The sequence below is a fragment of the Terrapene carolina genome, unplaced genomic scaffold (assembly GCF_002925995.2).
Source record: "Terrapene carolina triunguis isolate 2854851 unplaced genomic scaffold, T_m_triunguis-2.0 Scaffold34029, whole genome shotgun sequence".
NCBI lineage: Eukaryota > Metazoa > Chordata > Testudines > Emydidae > Terrapene > Terrapene triunguis.
Window position 1 is genome coordinate 1,901,024 of NW_020698380.1, and position 18,997 is coordinate 1,920,020.

At 42.4% G+C, this 18,997-nt stretch overlaps 1 protein-coding gene across 1 annotated transcript in view; it reads right to left on the bottom strand.

Moving 5' to 3' along the window:
- LOC113405157 (exosome complex component RRP42-like) overlaps positions 1-18,769 on the bottom strand; it is a 39,001-nt gene extending 20,232 nt beyond the window's left edge. The window contains exons 1-4 of the mRNA XM_026646078.1: positions 18,707-18,769; positions 18,038-18,139; positions 16,066-16,160; positions 1,611-1,776 (exon numbers count right to left, since the gene is read on the bottom strand). Of these exons, the coding sequence (XP_026501863.1) occupies positions 1,611-1,776; positions 16,066-16,160; positions 18,038-18,139; positions 18,707-18,769 (426 nt within the window). The remainder of the gene's footprint in view (positions 1-1,610; positions 1,777-16,065; positions 16,161-18,037; positions 18,140-18,706) is intronic.
- Between the last annotated feature and the right edge of the window lie 228 nt (positions 18,770-18,997).

Consider the following 18,997-nt stretch of genomic DNA (forward strand, 5'->3'; position numbering starts at 1 on the left):
CCCAGGGGCATAAAACTACTCTTGTGGCTTCCCTTTGCTTCCCCGTCAAAGTCATTTTTCCACGGGGAAGCAAAGAAATCTGCGGAGGACATGAACTCTGTGTGCGTGTAATGGTGCAGAATTCCCCAGGAGGAAGTAGTTCTTTAATGGCACACACCGCCCACCCCCAAAAGAAACAAGATTTAAATACAATAAATCTCATAATCTGAGTTCTACCTTTGCATGCTATTCAGCACAAATCCTAGTCCTGAACACATTTCCATTAGACTTACTAATACAATTTTCAGTTGGGCGAAATGCATAAAGCTGACCATGTAAGAAAGTATGTGAATCAAGAAGGTATATATCATAAGGAACTTTGAGATACTGACATATTTAACAATCTAAGAGGATTAAAGCTATATAGAAATAAATGTGGGTATCAATTTAAATGTGACTAAGTAAGAAGAATCAAAATTCCCATCATTAACATTATCTCTTCACACATGGAGGTTTACAGAATTACTGCTACGGTAAACTTGGCAGTATCATGAACGATTCAAACAAGAAGTTCGAAATATTGTGCAGTAAGAGACGAGATTTTAAAAAAGTGATTTACTGACTTTATGCAAATATGCATATCATCTAATAATCTGTAGCTTTGTTCACGTTTACCAAATAATTTAAATTCCCAGTGCTACTCTTCAAAAACAGCACTTCATTTTCAATTAAATTATTTTAGGTTCTGCTAAGATGGCTGCTGAGATTGTAACAAACTGCATCAGTACACATCTGATCGTTCTGTACTACTGTTAGTCACAGTAGGCACATCCCTATATAATTAGACTAATGCCTTTTTAAAAAAAGAACATAATGAATTTGTATTTTCATACATAATTTATTTAGGTGTCTCTGCATTCTGAATGTTCTTGTTTGTTAACACAGACCTACATTTGGCTTTGGCAACTGTATTTATCACTGAGCTTTATATCTTCAAAGCACTTTACAAACATGAACTAATGCATCTGTTGGAGGAAGTTACCAGTTATTACCCATTTTACAAAATAGGGAAATACTGATTTGTTCAAGACACACAGTCAGTGTCAGAGTTGGGAACAGAGCTCATGAGTTCCTGGCTCACAGACCTGTATTCAAGTCTTGCTGTCTCTCTCTCTCTTTCAGAACTTTAAGCACATTGTTGTGATTTAGCAACTCATTAGGTTAACTTTAGAACATGGACAAAATTTAGTTTCCATTCTAGAAAGAGATCATGTATTCACTCTCTCTACACACACACTTCAATAATAAAATCTAAACCTTCTGTGGGGGAGGAAGGGGAAGCCCCATCACTTCTATATAAAGCTTTTGTTCTGCTCCAAGGATCCACAAGCAATAATACAGTGTCAAGAGATAGATGGTGTGGGTAGTTATGTTAGCCACCCCTCTTTCCTCTCCTCCCCTACCCCCTCCCCCTCCCCCCCCCCCCAGCATTACAGTGAGGCATGGATATGCAATGATATAAACTGTGTAAATATTTTTAAAATATTACTAAATAACTTTTTTTATGCTCTGTAGTTCAGTACCTTGAAGATTCCCTGGAACTTAAATTACCTCTTCTTTGCTTCACTTACCAAAACATCAACATAGAGAACCCAGCAGTGCTCTCTGGGATTAATACAAAGGGATTTCACGTCTATGGTGCTTTCATTGCTAAATATTCTGTAGAGCGTATTTACTATCTCTGTGGCAAGCTCTTCTCCTCCCCGGCCTTCAAATTCAGGAGTGGCATTTGCTGAACTGGATGGGGGTAAAAGAAAATAGATACTTTTCATTTCTAAGCAGCCTTTATCCAAGGAACTCAAAGCTTTTCATAAACAGTAAGCCCATAACATCACCACAAAGGAGGTATTATTCCCACTTTACAAGGGTAGAAATGAAGCACAGAAAAGTGAAACAGATTACTTGAGGTAACACACAAAATTAGCATCAGAGCTGGCAAAAGAATACAGAAGTCCAGTATCTGTTTTAGTCACCAGACCACACTGTACAGTTCCTTGACATTCTGCAGAAATGTTTAAGACTAATATTTAATTATCTCTGCACCTTCATGATAAAAAAAAGAAAATTACAGTAAGTTCCAAATGGTTAACAATACAGCCTGTTAAAGATGAATGGGACAAAAGACACCAGTGAGAAGAGGGGTGAAAAAAAGACAAGCAAGAGAGACTTTTTAGAATGGCATGACTGCATGACCTTAATTATTAATGTCTTTACTGGATACTCTGTTATGGGGTTGCTTGCAGACAGCGTCTCATTATCTAAGCAAGCGCAGTTTATGGTGAGTACCAACTAAAGAGTATCTATTTTTAAAAAAGATCGGAGAATAGCATGAGCCTTCACTTTCCTAATTCCAAAACAAAGGTCAGTTTATGGGCATCCATGCAAGAAGATCCCTAGCTGCCTTGGGCCTTACACACAGCTAAAAACAAAAGGTTTTAGCTAACAAAGGCAGCATGCCTATAAAAAAAAATCCCCAAACCAACAAACATTCTGAATCTTGTTCTGATTCTACTCTAGTATATACAGAAGGCAAAAACATGGGCGTGCTGTAATAACTGGGCCTATAAATTTACCCTAATTGTGAACTCAATTGTCGGAAATTTTACAAAATGTTTCAATCACATAATGATAAACGTTGATGGGAAAAGGTGCAGAAGGGAGGCAGACTGAATTAGCCTAAATAAGGCGGCCTAGAACTGTGTTAAGATCATGCCTGGTAAACAAGAGAAGCATGGGGCCAGAAGTTATAGAATCATAGGACTAGAAGGGACCTCGAGAGGTCATCTAGTCCAGGCCCCTGCACTGATGGCAGGACTAAGTATGATCTAGACCATTCCTGACAGGTGTTTGGAGATTAAGAGCAGGTTAGGAAACGATGGAGATTCCACAACTCCCATGGCAATTTATTCCAGTGCTTGACTACCCTGACAGTTAAGAAGTTTTTCCCAATGTCCAAGCTAAACGGCCCTTTCTTCAATTTAAGCCCATTGCGTCTTGTCCTAGCCTCAGAGGTTAAGGAGAAAAAATTTTCACCCTCCTCCTTGTAACAACAGTTTTCAAGTACATAAAAGATTATGTCGCCTCTCAGTCTTTTCTCAGACTAACCAAACCCATTATTTTCAATCTTTCCTCATAGGTCATGTTTTCTAGACCTTTAATCATTTTTGTTGCTCTTCTCTGGACTTTCTCCAATTTGTCCACATTTTTCCTGAAATGTGGCACCCAGAACTGGACACAATACTCCAGTTGAGCCCTAATCAATGCAGAGTAAAGCAGAAGTATTACTTCTCATGTCTTGCTTACAACACTCCCGGTAATACATCCCAGAATGTTTGCTTTTTTTGCAACAGTGCTACACTATTGACTCATATTTAGCTTGTGATCCACTATGACCCCCAGATCCCTTTCCGCAGTACTCCCTCCTAGGCAGTCATTTCCCATTTTGTATGTGTGCAACTGATTGTTCCTTCCTAAGTGGAGTACTTTGCATTTGTCCTTATTGAATTTCATCCTATTTACTTCAGATAATTTCTCCAGTCTGTCCAGACCATTTTGAATTTTAATCCTATTGTCCAAAGCACTTGTAACCCCGTCCCAACTTGGTATCATGCACAAACTTTATAATTCTACTCTCTATGTAAATCTCTAACTCATTGATGAAGACATTGAACAGAACTGGATCCAGAACTGATCCCTGTGGGAACACACTTGATATGCTCTTCCAGCTTGACTGTGAACCACTGATGACAACTCTCTGGGAATGGTTTTCCAACCAGTTATGCACCCACCTTATAATAGCTCTATCTAGCTTGTATTTCCCTAGCTCATTTATGAGAAGGTTGCGTGAGACAATATCAAGAGCTTTACTAAAGTCAAGATATACCACATCTACCACTTCCTCCCTCTCCACAAGTCTTGTTCCCCTGTCAAAGAAAGCTATTAGGTTGGTTTGACTCAATTTGTTCTTGACAAATCCATGCTGACTGTTACTTTTTATTAACACCTTACTATCTTCTAGGTCAGGGGAGGGCAAACTACGGCCCGCGGGATTGCTAGCCCCGTGGCGCAATGGGGCTAAAGCAGGCTCCTTGCCTGCCCTGGTCCCACGCCGCTCCCGGAAGCGGCCGGCACCACGTCCCTGCGGCCTCTGGGGGCAGAGGGCTCTGTGCACTGCCCTCGCCTGCAGGCATTGCCCCCCGCAGCTCCTATTGGCCAGGAATGGGGAACCACGGCCAATGGGAGCTTCGGGGGTGGTACCCACACGTAAGGGCAGCTTGCGGCGGAGACACCTGCCCCACCCCACCCCCAAGAGCCACTGCCAGACATGCTGGCCACTTCCGGGAGTGGCGCGGGGCCAGGGCAGGCAGGGAGCCTGCCTTAGCCCCGCTGCCACCCCGGAGCAGCTCAAGGTAAGCGGCGCCAAGCAGGAGCCCACAACCTGAACCCCTCCTGCACCCCGCACCCCAACCTCTTGCCCTGAGGCATCTCCCGCACCCCAACCCCTTGCCCTGAGCTCCTTCCTGCACACTGCATACGATTTCTCCACCAGACATGGCCCTCAGGCCAAAAAGTTGGCCTACGCCTGTTCTACGTGTTTGCAAAGATATTGCTTAATTATTTGCTCCATTATCTTTTGGGGGTACTGAAGTTAAGCAATCTGGTCTATAATAAAGTCAATGAACTAAAGTTGCTGTGTCGGAAATTAGGCCTAATTGCTGGACAATATAATGAGAGAACGGGCTATTCTGCCAATCATTCCCTTTGGGGTCATCAGAAAGAGACTTTGGGGATGGGGGAGAAGCTGCTATCGCATGCTGGCTGATTAAAAGAATGGGAATGAGCAAGTTTCCCCATCATGGCTGCCATCTCCAGTCTCCTGGGATCCCAAAATCTGACATGACACCATTTTCCCTTCATCATAATGCTGAGAGACATCCTGAGGGACCCAGATGTTATTGCTACCTCCACCATCATTGGTTACATCTTGAATACCACCTGGGATGTAAGACTTTGTCACAGACACACTTGTCCATCATGTGTCCTCCTCTTTCCTCACCTTATTTCTTCTTTTTCCTATCTCTCTTCCTTTGCCTTCTGTTTAGTAAGAGTCTGGCTTAACTGGCTAAGACTGTGTATTTTGCAACATTACTGTGAGCCTGTGACCAGAAAAAGGTAGTTAAAAGCAATGCATCGAACAGTGCAACATTGTACAACTTTGCCAGGTCTCAGAGTGATGGATAAGACTGTGCTGGGCCTGTGTTTTTCCAGCAGTGAGTTTGCAAGTACAAGTCAATACCAGAGACAGAAGCTGCATTTTCTATCTTTGCTGTTCTCTTCTCTCCACTGTTATGTGTGTGTGTCTTGTTTTGTCTTCTAGGAAATAGGATCAGACTTCAACAAGAACAGCTCCAGCCAATCTCAACTAACTTCTCTTTTTCCACCTAAAAGACAACCAATTACACTGTGGGGTTCCTTTTAAAAAACCTCTCTCCAGAGTGAGAGAAAGAGACAGAGAGAGAGAGAAAGAAAGGAAATAAGGGATGCTGTTAAAAACAAAAGCCTTACTTAATACTTTAAATTTCAAATGCTTTAACTGTTTTTCCTTTCCCCTCACCCCATCCTTAATAAAAGGCAGGATGTTATTTCCAGATGTATAAATGCCACACTGTAATAAAATTACACAATTAATGATGAGCCAAAATTATAATCCCACGCAGAAGAACTATAATTACATTTAAAAAGAGCCTTATCACCAGAATTATTAAATTACATACCAATGAAGAGCTCAATTCAGCAAATGTATCTCCCATTTAAGTCAGTGAAACCATTCACCTCTAAAAATGACTGCAAAATTGAACCCCATTAAAATTTTGCAGGTCTCATAGTACACCAGATATAAAAGCTATTTTTTGAAAACTTTGATTTTTACTTGTATTAACTAGGAGTCAAATGCTGAATTTTTTACTTGGACAACTGTAAGAAATGATAGACTTGGAATATGTCTACACTATAGCCACTACAGCTGTGCTGCTGTAACGCCATAGCATACACACTCCCCTACACAGGCAGAAAAATCCCTTCTGTCAAGGTAGCTAATCCACTTTATGAGAGGCAGTAGCTAGGCCGACAGAAAAATTCTTCATTAACCTAGCTGCACCTACTCTGGGGTTTCGGTCAACCTAACCACAATGCTCATGGCAAGAAATTTTTCACAGGCTTGAGCAACATATTTAGGTCATTTTTAAAGTGTATACCAGGCCTTAGAGTATTTGATCTGGATAACTGTGTCGCTGAATTTTATCATACCCTTAATCATCTTATTAATTGCAAGGGACTAAGCCTTGATCTACACCTAGCCACATCACTTCCAAATACATGGTAAATACTGCCACCCTAAGGTCACTGGATATCACAATAGTGTAGTAGCAGAGATGTTTACATTCACTCATTTGAAATACTTTGCCCACTGTACAAATCTCAGAAGTGGAGTTCAGAAAAACGTATTTGTGGAACACACAGATCTAGCAGGGGCCAAAGGGAATGTGCCATTCTTATTCCCGAATAATACTTAAAAATAAAATCTCCAAAGTCAAGAAACAGCTCTCAGCCACATTCTATGAGAATCAAGATTCAGAGTAGCAGCTGTGTTAGTCTGTATCCGCAAAAAGAACAGGAGTACTTGTGGCACCTTAGAGACTCTAAGGTGCCACAAGTACTCCTGTTCTTTTTATGAGAATCAAGACTTTCTAGAGCAGGGGTCTCAAACTCAAATGACCACGAGGGCCACATGAGGACTAATGCATTGGCCCGAGGGCCGCATCACTGACACCCCCCAATGCTGACCCCGGCCCCGCCCCCACTCCACCCCTTCCATGAGACCCCGCCCTTGCTCAGTCTCTTCTCCACCTCCTCCCCTGAGTGCGCGGCTCCCTGATCCTCCCCCCTCCCTCCTGGAAAGTGCTAAGCGTCACCAACAGTAATGCACCTCACTCAAAGGACAAAACACGCACTTAGTTAGATTTACTTCTGTTAAAGCCCCCCCACTGCACTGGGCTACACCATCACTCCACTCCTGCTCTGCCTCTTCCAGGGGTGGCAGGTTTGTAGAAATTTTGGTGGTGCCCAGAACCTGCCCCCGCCCCCAAACTCCACCCCCACCTGCCTAAGGCTCTGGAAGGGATTTTGGGTGGGGGAGGGGGTCTGGAGTGCAGGCTCTGGGATGGAGTTTGGGTGCTGGGTGCAGGCTCCGGGCTGGGGCAGGGGGAGGGGGGGTGCAGGCTCTGGGATGGAGTTTGGGGATAGGAGGGGGTGCAGGGGTGAGGGCTGTGGATGAGGGGTTTGGGGCATTGGAGAGGCTCAGAACTAGGGAAGAAAGGGAAGGGCAGCCTGCCCTGGCCATAGTGGAGGGGGGCACTAGGACCCTGCGGCAGCAGGTGATGCCAGAAGCAGCAGAGCGAAGTGGAGAGCAGAGTGGAGTCAGCGTGAGCTGCAGGCTCGGGGGCAGTGAAGGGGCAGCAAGTGAGCCCGGGGGTGGCAAGTGAGCCCGGGGGTGGCAGGCGGGTCTGGGGGAGAGACCCGGCCCCAAACACTGGGGAGCAGGGAGCTTAGCTGCCACATAAAATAACTCGGGGGGGGGGGCGGGGGAACGGGGAGCTTGGCGGGCCGCGTGTTTGAGACCCCCGTTCTAGAGAATCCAGTGTAAGAAAGCCTCCATCACAGACTAGGTACCTCTCCATGTCAGCACTCCTGAGGTTCAGTCCAACTGTTTCCTCTTGAATAGTTTAGTTTAGTTTAGTTTAGTTTATCTCTGACTGACTTCTATCCACTTCCATGTTTTAGGCCTCAGGTAGTTAATAAAAACAAAGTTTTCATTATATGATTAAATAGGAACATAGGAAGCCTCTAAGGACAATCTGCATATACAGAGATATTAATGAGTACATCATTTATTTGCACTGTACAATTCAGTCTTAAATTAAAAGCAAACTGGGTTTATAAATTTTGGTGGAGTTTAACAGCTAATTACATGCACATCAAAATAAACCTACATTCCCAATGCATTAAGGTTAAGATTTTAGTTGTGTGGAAGTCAAGAAATTCAGAGCTGGGGTTCCCACTGCAACCTCAAATCTGCTTCCCTGAACTTTTGTATTGCAATGGAGCCTCATTAAATGATCTCACTAGGTTATGTACTTTCTGTAGTAAGAAGTACAGTTTTACAAAATAAAGTACCTTAAGTAAATGGTCTAGATAGGCACCTGCTTAAAGCTTCTCTCCCCACATCCACGGGCTGGTAGAATTGGTTAGAACATCTTGCCCCTCCTTTAAGGAGGCATTCTCATTATTTCCATCAGCAGTGAGCCCCAGACCTCCCCATAACTCTAATGTGCAGATAGCACCCAGAAGTGCTCTCAGCACATTTAGAACTTTGATGAGCAAAATTGACTGAAACTGCCAGACGTGGCATTTGTCTCTGCCAGACTGATGTAGTGAATCCCTCCAAATGAAAGCACTTCTATTCATAAAGAGTTTTTTTTTTAAAAAACCCCAAAACCTAAATGTGAGCTTCCACAGGTTAAAAATAGTCATCTAGTTATCTATCCTGCCCCTCCTCTCCCCTTCCTTCCTCCTGCTATGACCAGTTCCATGACATCAGGGGTTCTCAACATTTTTTAAAATACATCCCTCCAACCTCTCCTCCCCCACCCCTTTTCCTGGAGTGCCCACCCTTTACAAAATGGGAATTTCCAATGTAATTTAGATGGAACTGGGGCCATTAATATAATGATTCCAATAAATGGGATTCTGCTTTCAGGAAATTAGTCCTCTGATCCTGTTATCTAACTGTGCATAGGCCAGGAACCTTTTAAAAACACATACATTAATATCCACAATGTTTTCTGGCCAGTATGTCTCAGGCCTGGTCTACACTACGACTTTAATTCGGATTTAGCTGCATTAATCCGAATTAACCCTTCACCCGTCCACACTACAGAGCCAGTTAATTCGAATTAAAGGGCACTTAAAATCGATTTCTGGACTCCACCTCGACGAGCGGAGTAGCGCCTAAATCGATTTTGTTAATTCGAATTAGGGTTAGTGTGGCCGCACACCACCGAATTACTGTGGTTAAAGTAATGGGGTAGTGTGGCCGCACACCACCGAATTAATGTGGTTAAAAACCGAATTAATGTGCTTAGTGTGGCCGCGCACAATCGAATTTATACAACCTGTTTCCCAAATTCGAATTATCTAAATTCGGATTAATCCTGTAGTGTAGACATACCCTTAGTTTCAGCATCAAAGAGTGCTAGTGGGGATAATGACTGCACAGGCCTGACTGCAATGCCATTCACTGAAATTTGGCTCAGCCACCCCACCATCATGATGGAGGAGTGGCCAGGCCAAATTTGAACGAGTGACATTGCAGCTCAGGTGACAAAGCGCACCATACCCTCTAGAAAGTTTGACACGTCCCTCAGGTTGAGAACTGCAGTTTATCTACCAAGCTTCATAGACTTTATGAAGATTAAAAATAAGTTCTCTTCATCTTCATACAAATCACAGCACACGATTCAAGCATTGAGATGTCCCAACTGATTGACCTGGGAACACGAGTGCTATGAGAATTTTAGCCACCACTCCTTGTGTTTCATTTATCATGAGTTATCTGTATAATACAGGACATATGAGATCTGAAAATAACATTTAAGAGCCTTACTGATGGCTGAACAACAAATGATCATGATATTGCATGAGGACTCAACAGAACAGCGCACCAGCTATAGGATGTTCTACCTAAGAAACACCTGAAATGGATGTGGTCCCTACATTTCCGTGCATGTACTAGAGAAATAGGTCCACTAGGAGCTAGGGTGAGTCTTCCCTTCAACCTGGAGGAGCAAATGGCCAGACCTGAGGACAAAGGTATAACTCTCACCTCCCTCGTTGTTAATTTCATTCTAAACCCAATATCCAGCAGGTACTCTGAAAGCGTCATTGCATACAGATTCAACTGTCATACAGGCTTTTTTTGATTACTATTTTATACCACAAAAAATGACAGATTATTATAGTCACAAAACTAACAAGTCAATATTTTACAAAGTTATAAGCAAGAAAAACATCACTTTTTTTTTTTTAAATGCAGCTATTCTGCTGATGCAGCAGCATTCCAGTGTGTAACAGAGATCTAGGACTCCCACTCCCTACATTGCAGGATGCACAGGCAACTCCATTGCTTTTGGGGAAAACAGAACAAGTTCCAACATCATCAGTGCACCCAAATTGTCCATTCCAAGGAGTGGCACTGTGCATAGTTTAAAGAGGAATAAATGTTCCTCTCCCAGTTCAGGAGAAGATAGAAACAGAATAAGGGGACAGAAAAAAAGGGTGGTGGTGGAAGGAAATGGTATTTTCTGAGCGGAAGATGATGATCACATATGTCTGGATGGCTAAATCAGCTCTAGCAAACTAGTAGATTTTAAAATCTACAAGAAGCCAAGAAAGAATCTCAGATAGTAAGCACTATAAGGATGGCACAATCAGCACCGAGGAAAGAAAATCTGAATTTGAAAAAATAAAAACCAAAGCACCATATAAGAGACTTCTACAATAACAGAGACCCAGTTGTAAAATTATGCACAATTACCACCATCTAGTGGCAGCCTGAAAAAGTGTCATACATTACAACTACACATAAAAGAGTACTGGTATCACCACATTTGGATATACCACACTTTACAGAAAAAAAGGCTTCTGCCAAAAGCTCCGAATTTTATTTTAAAAATCTTTCTGGCACCTAGACATGTATGTCCTCTGATGACTTGGGCATTTTGGAACTCACCATTCAGGTTTCCAGAGCCAGGCTCTTACCCTCATATTGTTACCTTGAGGGAAAACCACTTTACATACAGGAGGTCAACTAGGACTGTCAGTTCAGTACATGCGTCTGACGAAGTGGGTATTCACCCATGGAAGCTTATGCTTCAATACGTCTGTTAGTCTATAAGGTGCCACAGGACTGTCGCTTTTTACAGATCCAGACTACCACGGCTACCCCCCGATACAGTTCAGGGAGAGGTTCTCCAATCATCCTGGCCCTCACATCTGCCTCTATCTCTTTGGCAATTATAAAATAGAATCTAAAACTAAAATAATTTAAGAAACATTTGAGGACTTGTAATACTAGCCGTAAATGAAAACAATGCTACAATGAATTTCTGTGGCCCCTTAGGGCACTCGTTACTGGGCATCTCTCCAAACTAACTGATGAACAGCACCGGACATTTGTTAACACACACACACACACAAAACACTCTCACGGGTAGTTGGTTTCATTCAACATTACTGAGTGACAGAGGCAGGGAGAAGGAGGTAGCAGCTCTCAGCCTTGGGCTTTTTCCATTTAGTATTGGTCAGGACCAGCCTTGAAGCCAAACAAAACAGTTTTGGGCTCTTCAAGTTTTGCAACTCACAGGCCAGACCTCTCCCTCTCTCTGACAGTTGGACCAGATGGGGAAGAAAAAGCTCCCTGCCAGACACTCCTCTACCAGCAACTGCGGGGGAAAAATAAACTCATATGTTGATGTTCCCCTCCAAAAACAGGGCTCTAATCCTAATTTAGATCTTGCAAGTTGGAGAGCCAAAGGCTCTGTGACACGTGAGATATGTGAACATTATGTGAATGTAGTACTCCCGCAGTGGTCAAGGCTTTGGGTGTGGTGCAATAAATTAAAGTTTTTCTTTTTTTAAAACAGAAAAATATGGAATCGCATGAGACTCGTGATGGAGAGAAGGCGTAAGTGACCAAATCCTGGTGAGGATCATTGGGGCCAAGAACTGAGCAAAATTCAAAGAGGGATTGGCCATTTATATGGATAGCAAAATCCAGAGTTTTAATAGTAAATACTCAAAAACATAATTTGGAAGTGATAAAACCTAATTCGTCAGGGCAAAACCCAATATTTAATTATTAAAGGTAAGAAAGACTTCCCTAGGTCAGAGGTGGGCAGAAATTACCCATATCTGCCTACTAAAAAGTTTTGTGCCCCCTCCTCTGAAACAGCTGGGTGCTGGCCACTACCAGAGAAAAGATATGGGACTAGATGTATCTTTGTATCTCACCCAGTCTGTTAGTTTCTATATTCTTATGAGGAGAGTGGAATGGAGTAGAATGGAGATTGAAAATAATTGGAATTCCCCACCCCAGGCAATTCTTGCACTTCCTCTGTGTACTAAAATCTAAACTATAGAAGACCAGCAAGGAGCCCTATACTTTGGGGAGAACAGTGGTGCTTCCAGTTTAGAGTTAAGAAGTTTACCAAATGTTTACAAATCTATCAAGGCAACCCACTAACACTTCTTTTATTTATATGACAAACAGATTACCAAGCAGTTAACTCAAGCAGCATCAGTACGTATCAATGCGGTCTTGGGATGCATTAGGTGATGTATTTCCAGTAGAGATAAGGAGGTGTTAGTACCGTTATACAAGGCACTGGTGAGACCTCATCTGGAATACTGTGTGCAGTTCTGGTCTCCCATGCTTAAGAAGGATGAATTCAAACTGGAACAGCTACAGAGAAGGGCTACTAGGATGATCCGAGGAATGGAAAATTTGTCTTATGAAAGGAGACTCAAAGAGCTCAGCTTGTTTAGCCTAACCAAAAGAAGGCTGAGGGGAAGATATGATTGCTCTCTATAAATATATCAGAGGGATAAATACCAGAGAGGGAGAGGAATTATTTAAGCTCAGTACCAATGTGGACATAAGAACAAATGGATATAAACTGGCCATCAGGAAGTTTAGACTTGAAATTAGATGAAGGTTTCTAACCATCAGAAGAGTGAAGTTCTGGAACAGCCTTCCAAGGGGAGCAAAAGACATATCTGGCTTCAAGACTAAGCTTGATAAGTTTATGGAGGGGATGGTATGATGGGATTAATTAATTGCCAAAATGAGGCTATTAATTAATCTTTGACTATTAGCGGTAAGTATGCCCAATGGCCTGTGATGGGATGTTAGATGGGGTGGGATCTGAGTTACTACAGAGAATTCTTTCCTGGGTGTCTGGCTGGTGAGTCTTGCCCACATGCTCAGGGTTTAGCTGATTGCCATATTTGGGGTCGAGAAGGAATTTTCCGCCAGGGCAGATTAGCAGAGGCCCTGGAGGTTTTTCGCCTTCCTCTGCAGCATGGGGCACGGGTCACTCGCTGGAGGATTCTCTGAGCCTTGAAGTTTTTAAACCATGATCTGAGGACTTCAATGGCTCAGACACAGGTTAGGGGTTTGTTGCGGGAGTGGGTGGGTGAGATTCTGCCCCCTGCGTTGTGCAGGAGATCAGACTAGACAATCATATTAGTCCCTTCTGACCTTAAAGTCTATTACTCTATCAAACCTCTAAAGCAGGAGTTCTCAGGACAAATTACATCTCTACCCAGATATAACGCTGTCCTCAGGAGCCAAAAAATCTTACTGCGTTATAGGTGAAAGCGCATTATATTGAACTTGCTTTGATCCGCCGGAGCGCGCAACCCTGCCCCTCCCAGAGCACTGCTTTACCGCATTATATCCGAATTCGTGTTATATCGGGTTGCGTTATATCGGGGTAGAGGTGTATTTGGTGGCCTCAGAGTGCAGCCACCAACTCTTGCTCGTGGCCACTCACATTTTTTCCTAAAATACTTAATTAGCTTTAGGAAAAATAAATATGCACATCGAAAGCGCTGTAATTTATTTATTACTAGCTACTAAGTCTGTGAAAAGTGATATTAACATACATAAAAGTATCACTTTTCACAGCAGACTTACTCAGCCCTGCAAGTCTGGGGACAAATTAAGCCCTGGATGGAGGATCGGGGGAGGCAGTGGGAGGGCTGGAGCCTGAAGCCCCATAGGGGATGGAACCCAAAGGCACATGGCTGGAATCTGCCTCCCCACCACTCCCAGGCTGAAGCCCAAAGCCTGAGCCCCACCACTTCTGGAGAGGCGTAGCACTCACCAGCTGCCTGCTCCTTCAGCATTGTGCCCCAAGTGTCTCCAGAGGGGGTTAGGGCCCAACCCCTGCTGGAAGCCCCAGAAACCAACACCAAGGCAGTGCATCCAGGAGCACCAGGAAGGGGAAGGGGCCGCTGCTTCCCCCCTGCCCCTCAGTCACAGCCCAGGAGGCCACAAAAACAACGACGAGTCCGGTGGCACCTTAAAGACTAACACATTTATTTGGGCATAAGCTTACGTGGGAAAAAAAACCATTTGTATCTGTTCTGTAATTGAAGTAGAGTTTAGAAAGTCCACCTAACATGCCCTGTGCTCCCACCTAAATAGCAGCATGTGTAACCCTTAATTAAACTAGGTGGTGACTGTGACAACTCTTAAAGCAACCTGTAAGCTGGGGCTCCTGGACTGTCTCAAGCTCCTTCCATAATCCTGCTCACTGGAAAGCAGTCAACAGTAATGCCTCATTCACGGTCAAGAAAGTCAGAAACATGCTTAAACATGAACCTGATTTCTAGCTCATGGAGGAAATAGTGCTTTACTGAAAAATGCCATTCTGAATGTTATTTTCTAGGCAGTTAACTGTCATATCTTGAATTCACAGGGTTATTGTGTTCAAATAAAAAAAAAAAAAGGACAACTTCTAATTACCATACACTTGTGATATACATTGGGGGGACGAGTGGGGAGTAACTCCCTTTGATGGACACCCAGTCAGTCAGTTAGCTGTAAAATCCCTCTTGGTCTATTCTCTGCTTGCTTTACCTGTAAAGGGTTAACAAGCCCACAGGTAAAAGAGAAGGAGTGGGCATCTGACCAAAAGAGCCAACGGAAAGGTAGAACTTTTTAAAATTGGGAAACAAACTTCCGTTTGTCTTTTGCTCTCTGGGCTGAAGAGACGGAGCAGCAGGAATGCTGTATAAAGTTTGAACCAGATACGAAAATCAGATCAGATCATATCTAGAACTACTTTTAACAACTCAAAGGTGTAAGTAGATCAGAATGTTTATCTAAACACGATCAGGTTTATTTCTGTTTATTTTTTAAGGCTTGTAGATCTCCTCTGTGCTAACCCCAGATGCTTTTGTTTGCTTGTAACCTTTAAGCTGAACCCCCAAGAAAGCTATTTTGGGTGCTTAATTTTTGGAACTGCTCTTTTTAAAGTCTAGCAAAAGCCTAGGTTCCAAATGTATTTTTTCCTTTTTGTTTTCAATAAAATTTACCATTTTTAAGAACAGGATTGGATTATTGATGTCCTAAGAGATTTGTGCATGTTGTTTGATTAGCTGGTAGCCACAGCTAATTTCCTTTGTTTCTTTCTCAGGTGTGTCTGTATCTGTGTGAGAAAGGGCTTGAGGTTACCCCAGAGGAAGGAACTGCAAGTGCTCCTTCCTGGGTTAAAAGGGTTTTTTTGCATTTGGGTGGTGGCAGTGTTTACCAAGCCAAGGTCAGAGAGAAGCTGTAACCTTGGGAGTGTAATACAAGCCTGGAGTGGCAAATATTAATTTTTAAAATCCTTGCGGGCCCCCTCTTCCTACACTCCAAGTGACACAGTGGGGATTCAGCCTTGACAACTTGAAATCTAGGCAATTCAATAAAAGAAAAAATAGTTTCAGGTAGCATACCTATCTCTGAGTGTACCTACCATTTTTTTTTTAAATGGATATTCTCTCTCTCTCTCATTTTCTTTTTGTCCAAGTCCCAGAGAGAACAGGGGGAAATAAACTCTATACAAAGTTCTGTCAAATGCACAAAGAGTAAACAAACTGAATTTTTTTTCCCCTTTTATCTTTTCCAATTATAATAATCTTGTAATTTCTAGAACCAAGCAAAACAATGATTCCAAAGGAGTAGCAGAGCATTTTCCCAATTTTACCATCCACTAAAGCAACAAAATAGCTTATTTCTATTATGTAGACCACTACAGCAGGCCAACGAAATTAAGGAATATCCTTTAGATCAATAGCTTTTCTAAACGCATTATTTACTCAAAGTATTGGGCTTTTGGTACTCTTCCTTATTGTACCTACCAGTCAACAAAGAATTCAAGGTAGCCTTCCTTTGGATTCTCCAACTTCGGTGTTCCCATTTCAGCTTTGACTCCTACCAGGATGTCCGTATGTCCCTGTTAAAATACCAGGTCACTCAACCAGAAAAATATTCCACGCCATAGCTTGTACAATTTATCCACATAGGGGTCAAGCTGTTATTAATGTTTATCTTTATGTTAGCTACACAAACTATTCTGCCAAATAGCATTTCGAGCATGACCCAGTATTTTATTTTAATAAATCAAAGCTTTCGAAGAGACAATGTTAAGTTTGAGCACGTTTCCTCAAATAAACCCTATGTATGTACAAAATTTCTCTATGCTAATAGGACATTCTAAATATCTATGACTTCATAAATTCAGTCCTGGAATAAATACATATGCAGAACTATTCTAATACCCTGAGCGATAGCCACTGTCTGTACATACAACACCCACTAAAGCAGCAGTTTTAATTTGTTGAGATATGAACACTGTGAAGAATTATTTCTCTATTTATTAGTCATACTACTGACTTTACTTTCACAGGTTTAAATGGTGGATTATGTCAGCTTCCTCTGGCCTCAATGTATTTTGCCAATAGATCTCGCTCACAGCAAGGGCTTGTCTACACTTACAGCACTGCCGAGGTGAAACTGAAGACATTACCTACACCAACAGGAGAGTTTCTCCTGTCTGTGTATGTACTCCACCTCTCTAAGAGGCGGTAGCTATGTCGACAGGAGAAGCCCTCCCATTGACATAGTGCTCTCTACACTGGGAGTTAGGTCGGTACGATGCGTTGCTCAGTGGTGTGAATTTTCTACAGCCCTGAGCGATGAAGTTATACTAACATAAGGTTGTAGAATAGACCAGGACTAAGTAACCATTCTTTATGGACCGTGTCACAGTTTCAGGCTCATTCCACTTGTATTCCCCCACCCTACACAGTCCCTTGAGGGCACCTACTTAAAAGTTTTTGGCTCCCAGCCAACATCTCTCATGAGCAGAAAACTATGTTGCACTCTCTCTTGACCAGAGTTTTAAGGCTGCACAGCTCCCCAGATTACACTATACTATCCCCAACAAGCCAGATGGCCTAACCAGGCCAGTGCCTGGCTTTCTTTCCAAAGGCTATGACCAGTATATTGCCTGCAGTTATAAGTTAGCACACAGCTCCTTCTAAGCAAGCATATTTATTCTTAAGGTAAAAACATTACAGAGAAAACACTTCAAAACAATGAGTCCCGATATGCATGCTAAAAGCTCAGCAGAGGTTACCGATTAGTCTTATGGGGCCCTAGTAGGGCAAGTCCTTCCAACCCTTCTGCAAGGCATGCTTCCCTCAACTCCCTACCCTTCAGGACAGAAGGTCCTGTCCATTTGCTGGATCAGAAATAAGGCCTCAAGTCAGGCTTTTTGTCCAAAAGTCCCTTCTTTGTCTGCTGGTCTCTGGAGAGTCCAGTTTGAACCAGTATACATGAGTGTCCCCCAGCACGTTGTATTTCTCTCACAGCTTACAACCTGGCTCATTTCCCTTAATCACCCCTTTGGTTTTTAGTTGCTGGAGGAGCAGTGGTAGCCCACCCCCATGAAGCAGAACACAATTATACATAAACCATTAATGAATCCCAAAGACACGGCACACGGTTGCAATATCTGTCACAGATTGTTAGGAGGTGGTGAAAGGGAACAAACAGGAGCTTCAGTTTGTGCCACATATCATTAAAGTCAAATTTCTGTTAATACTGTGGTGTATATTTCAGATCGTAATTATACATTAAGAGTATTCACTTTGTGTGTGTGTATTTTTACATTTGTATTAAAAAGCAAAAAAAAAAAAAAAAAAAAATCAATAAAACTTAATACAAATAGTCAAGTGATAAAGTCTGGACTTGACCTACAGCCTCAAAGTCATGATAATTTAGGAGCTTCCACTAGCAATATAAAAAACTCCTTGTATCTGTACTTACAAGCTTCACTCTTGCAGATCCACTTGTGTTTGATACTACATCTGTTTCCACTTCAATACATCTATAGTCTTCACAGCCACGGCCATCTATCCGAAGATCCTCCTAAGCATAGCCACCACAGTTTTATTAAGTGATATAACTGAACCATATTAATAAATCAAATATAAACTTAAAATAATCCCAGATAAAACGTGCAAGTTAACAAAGCTAAATGGAGAAAAACAGATGGTCTTGTAGTTAAAGTGCTGGAGTATGACTTGAAAGATCTAGGTTTAATTCCCAGTTCAGTCACTGACTTCCTGCATGAACTGTAAAATGGAGAGAGAAGGTAATACTATACAATACAAACTAAGCGTAGAACGTGAGTATTTCAGTCTTGATCCTGCCACATGCTCCATGTGGGCAGACGTCTTTCAGCTTCAGTGCAGCTCCTTATGCACAGATGGAAACCTATGTCCACAGCTCATTCAGGATCAGGGCCTTAAATGGTAAGCTCTTTGAGGCAAGAGCTGTGTGTTTGTGTAGCACCTAGCGTAACGGGGCTCTGATCTTGGTTGGGGCCTCCAGAGAATACATACATAAATTGATGATGAAGAAAGAATTGGGTAGTTTGAATTGCCAGCCAAAGTTACTGATGCCTTTAAGCAAAATAATAAACTGTCCATATACCTTCTCTTCACCTAAGAGGTTTGTTGGTATAGGTCTACCTGTAAACCCTCCTAGTGTAGACATATTTTATACCAGCAAAAAAGTTATTTTGCGGATATACCTTCTTCCCGGAGATAAATAAGGCCTTTTTTGCTGATATAAACTGTGTCTACTCAAGCTTCTATCAGAATAAATGTGCTGGCCAAAAAAAAAAACAAAAACAAAACAAAAAACACCACCCCACACAACTATGGGGGCAAAACTTTTAAGTGCAGACCAGGCCTAAGATAGCAATTCCAGTAAGAAAAAAAA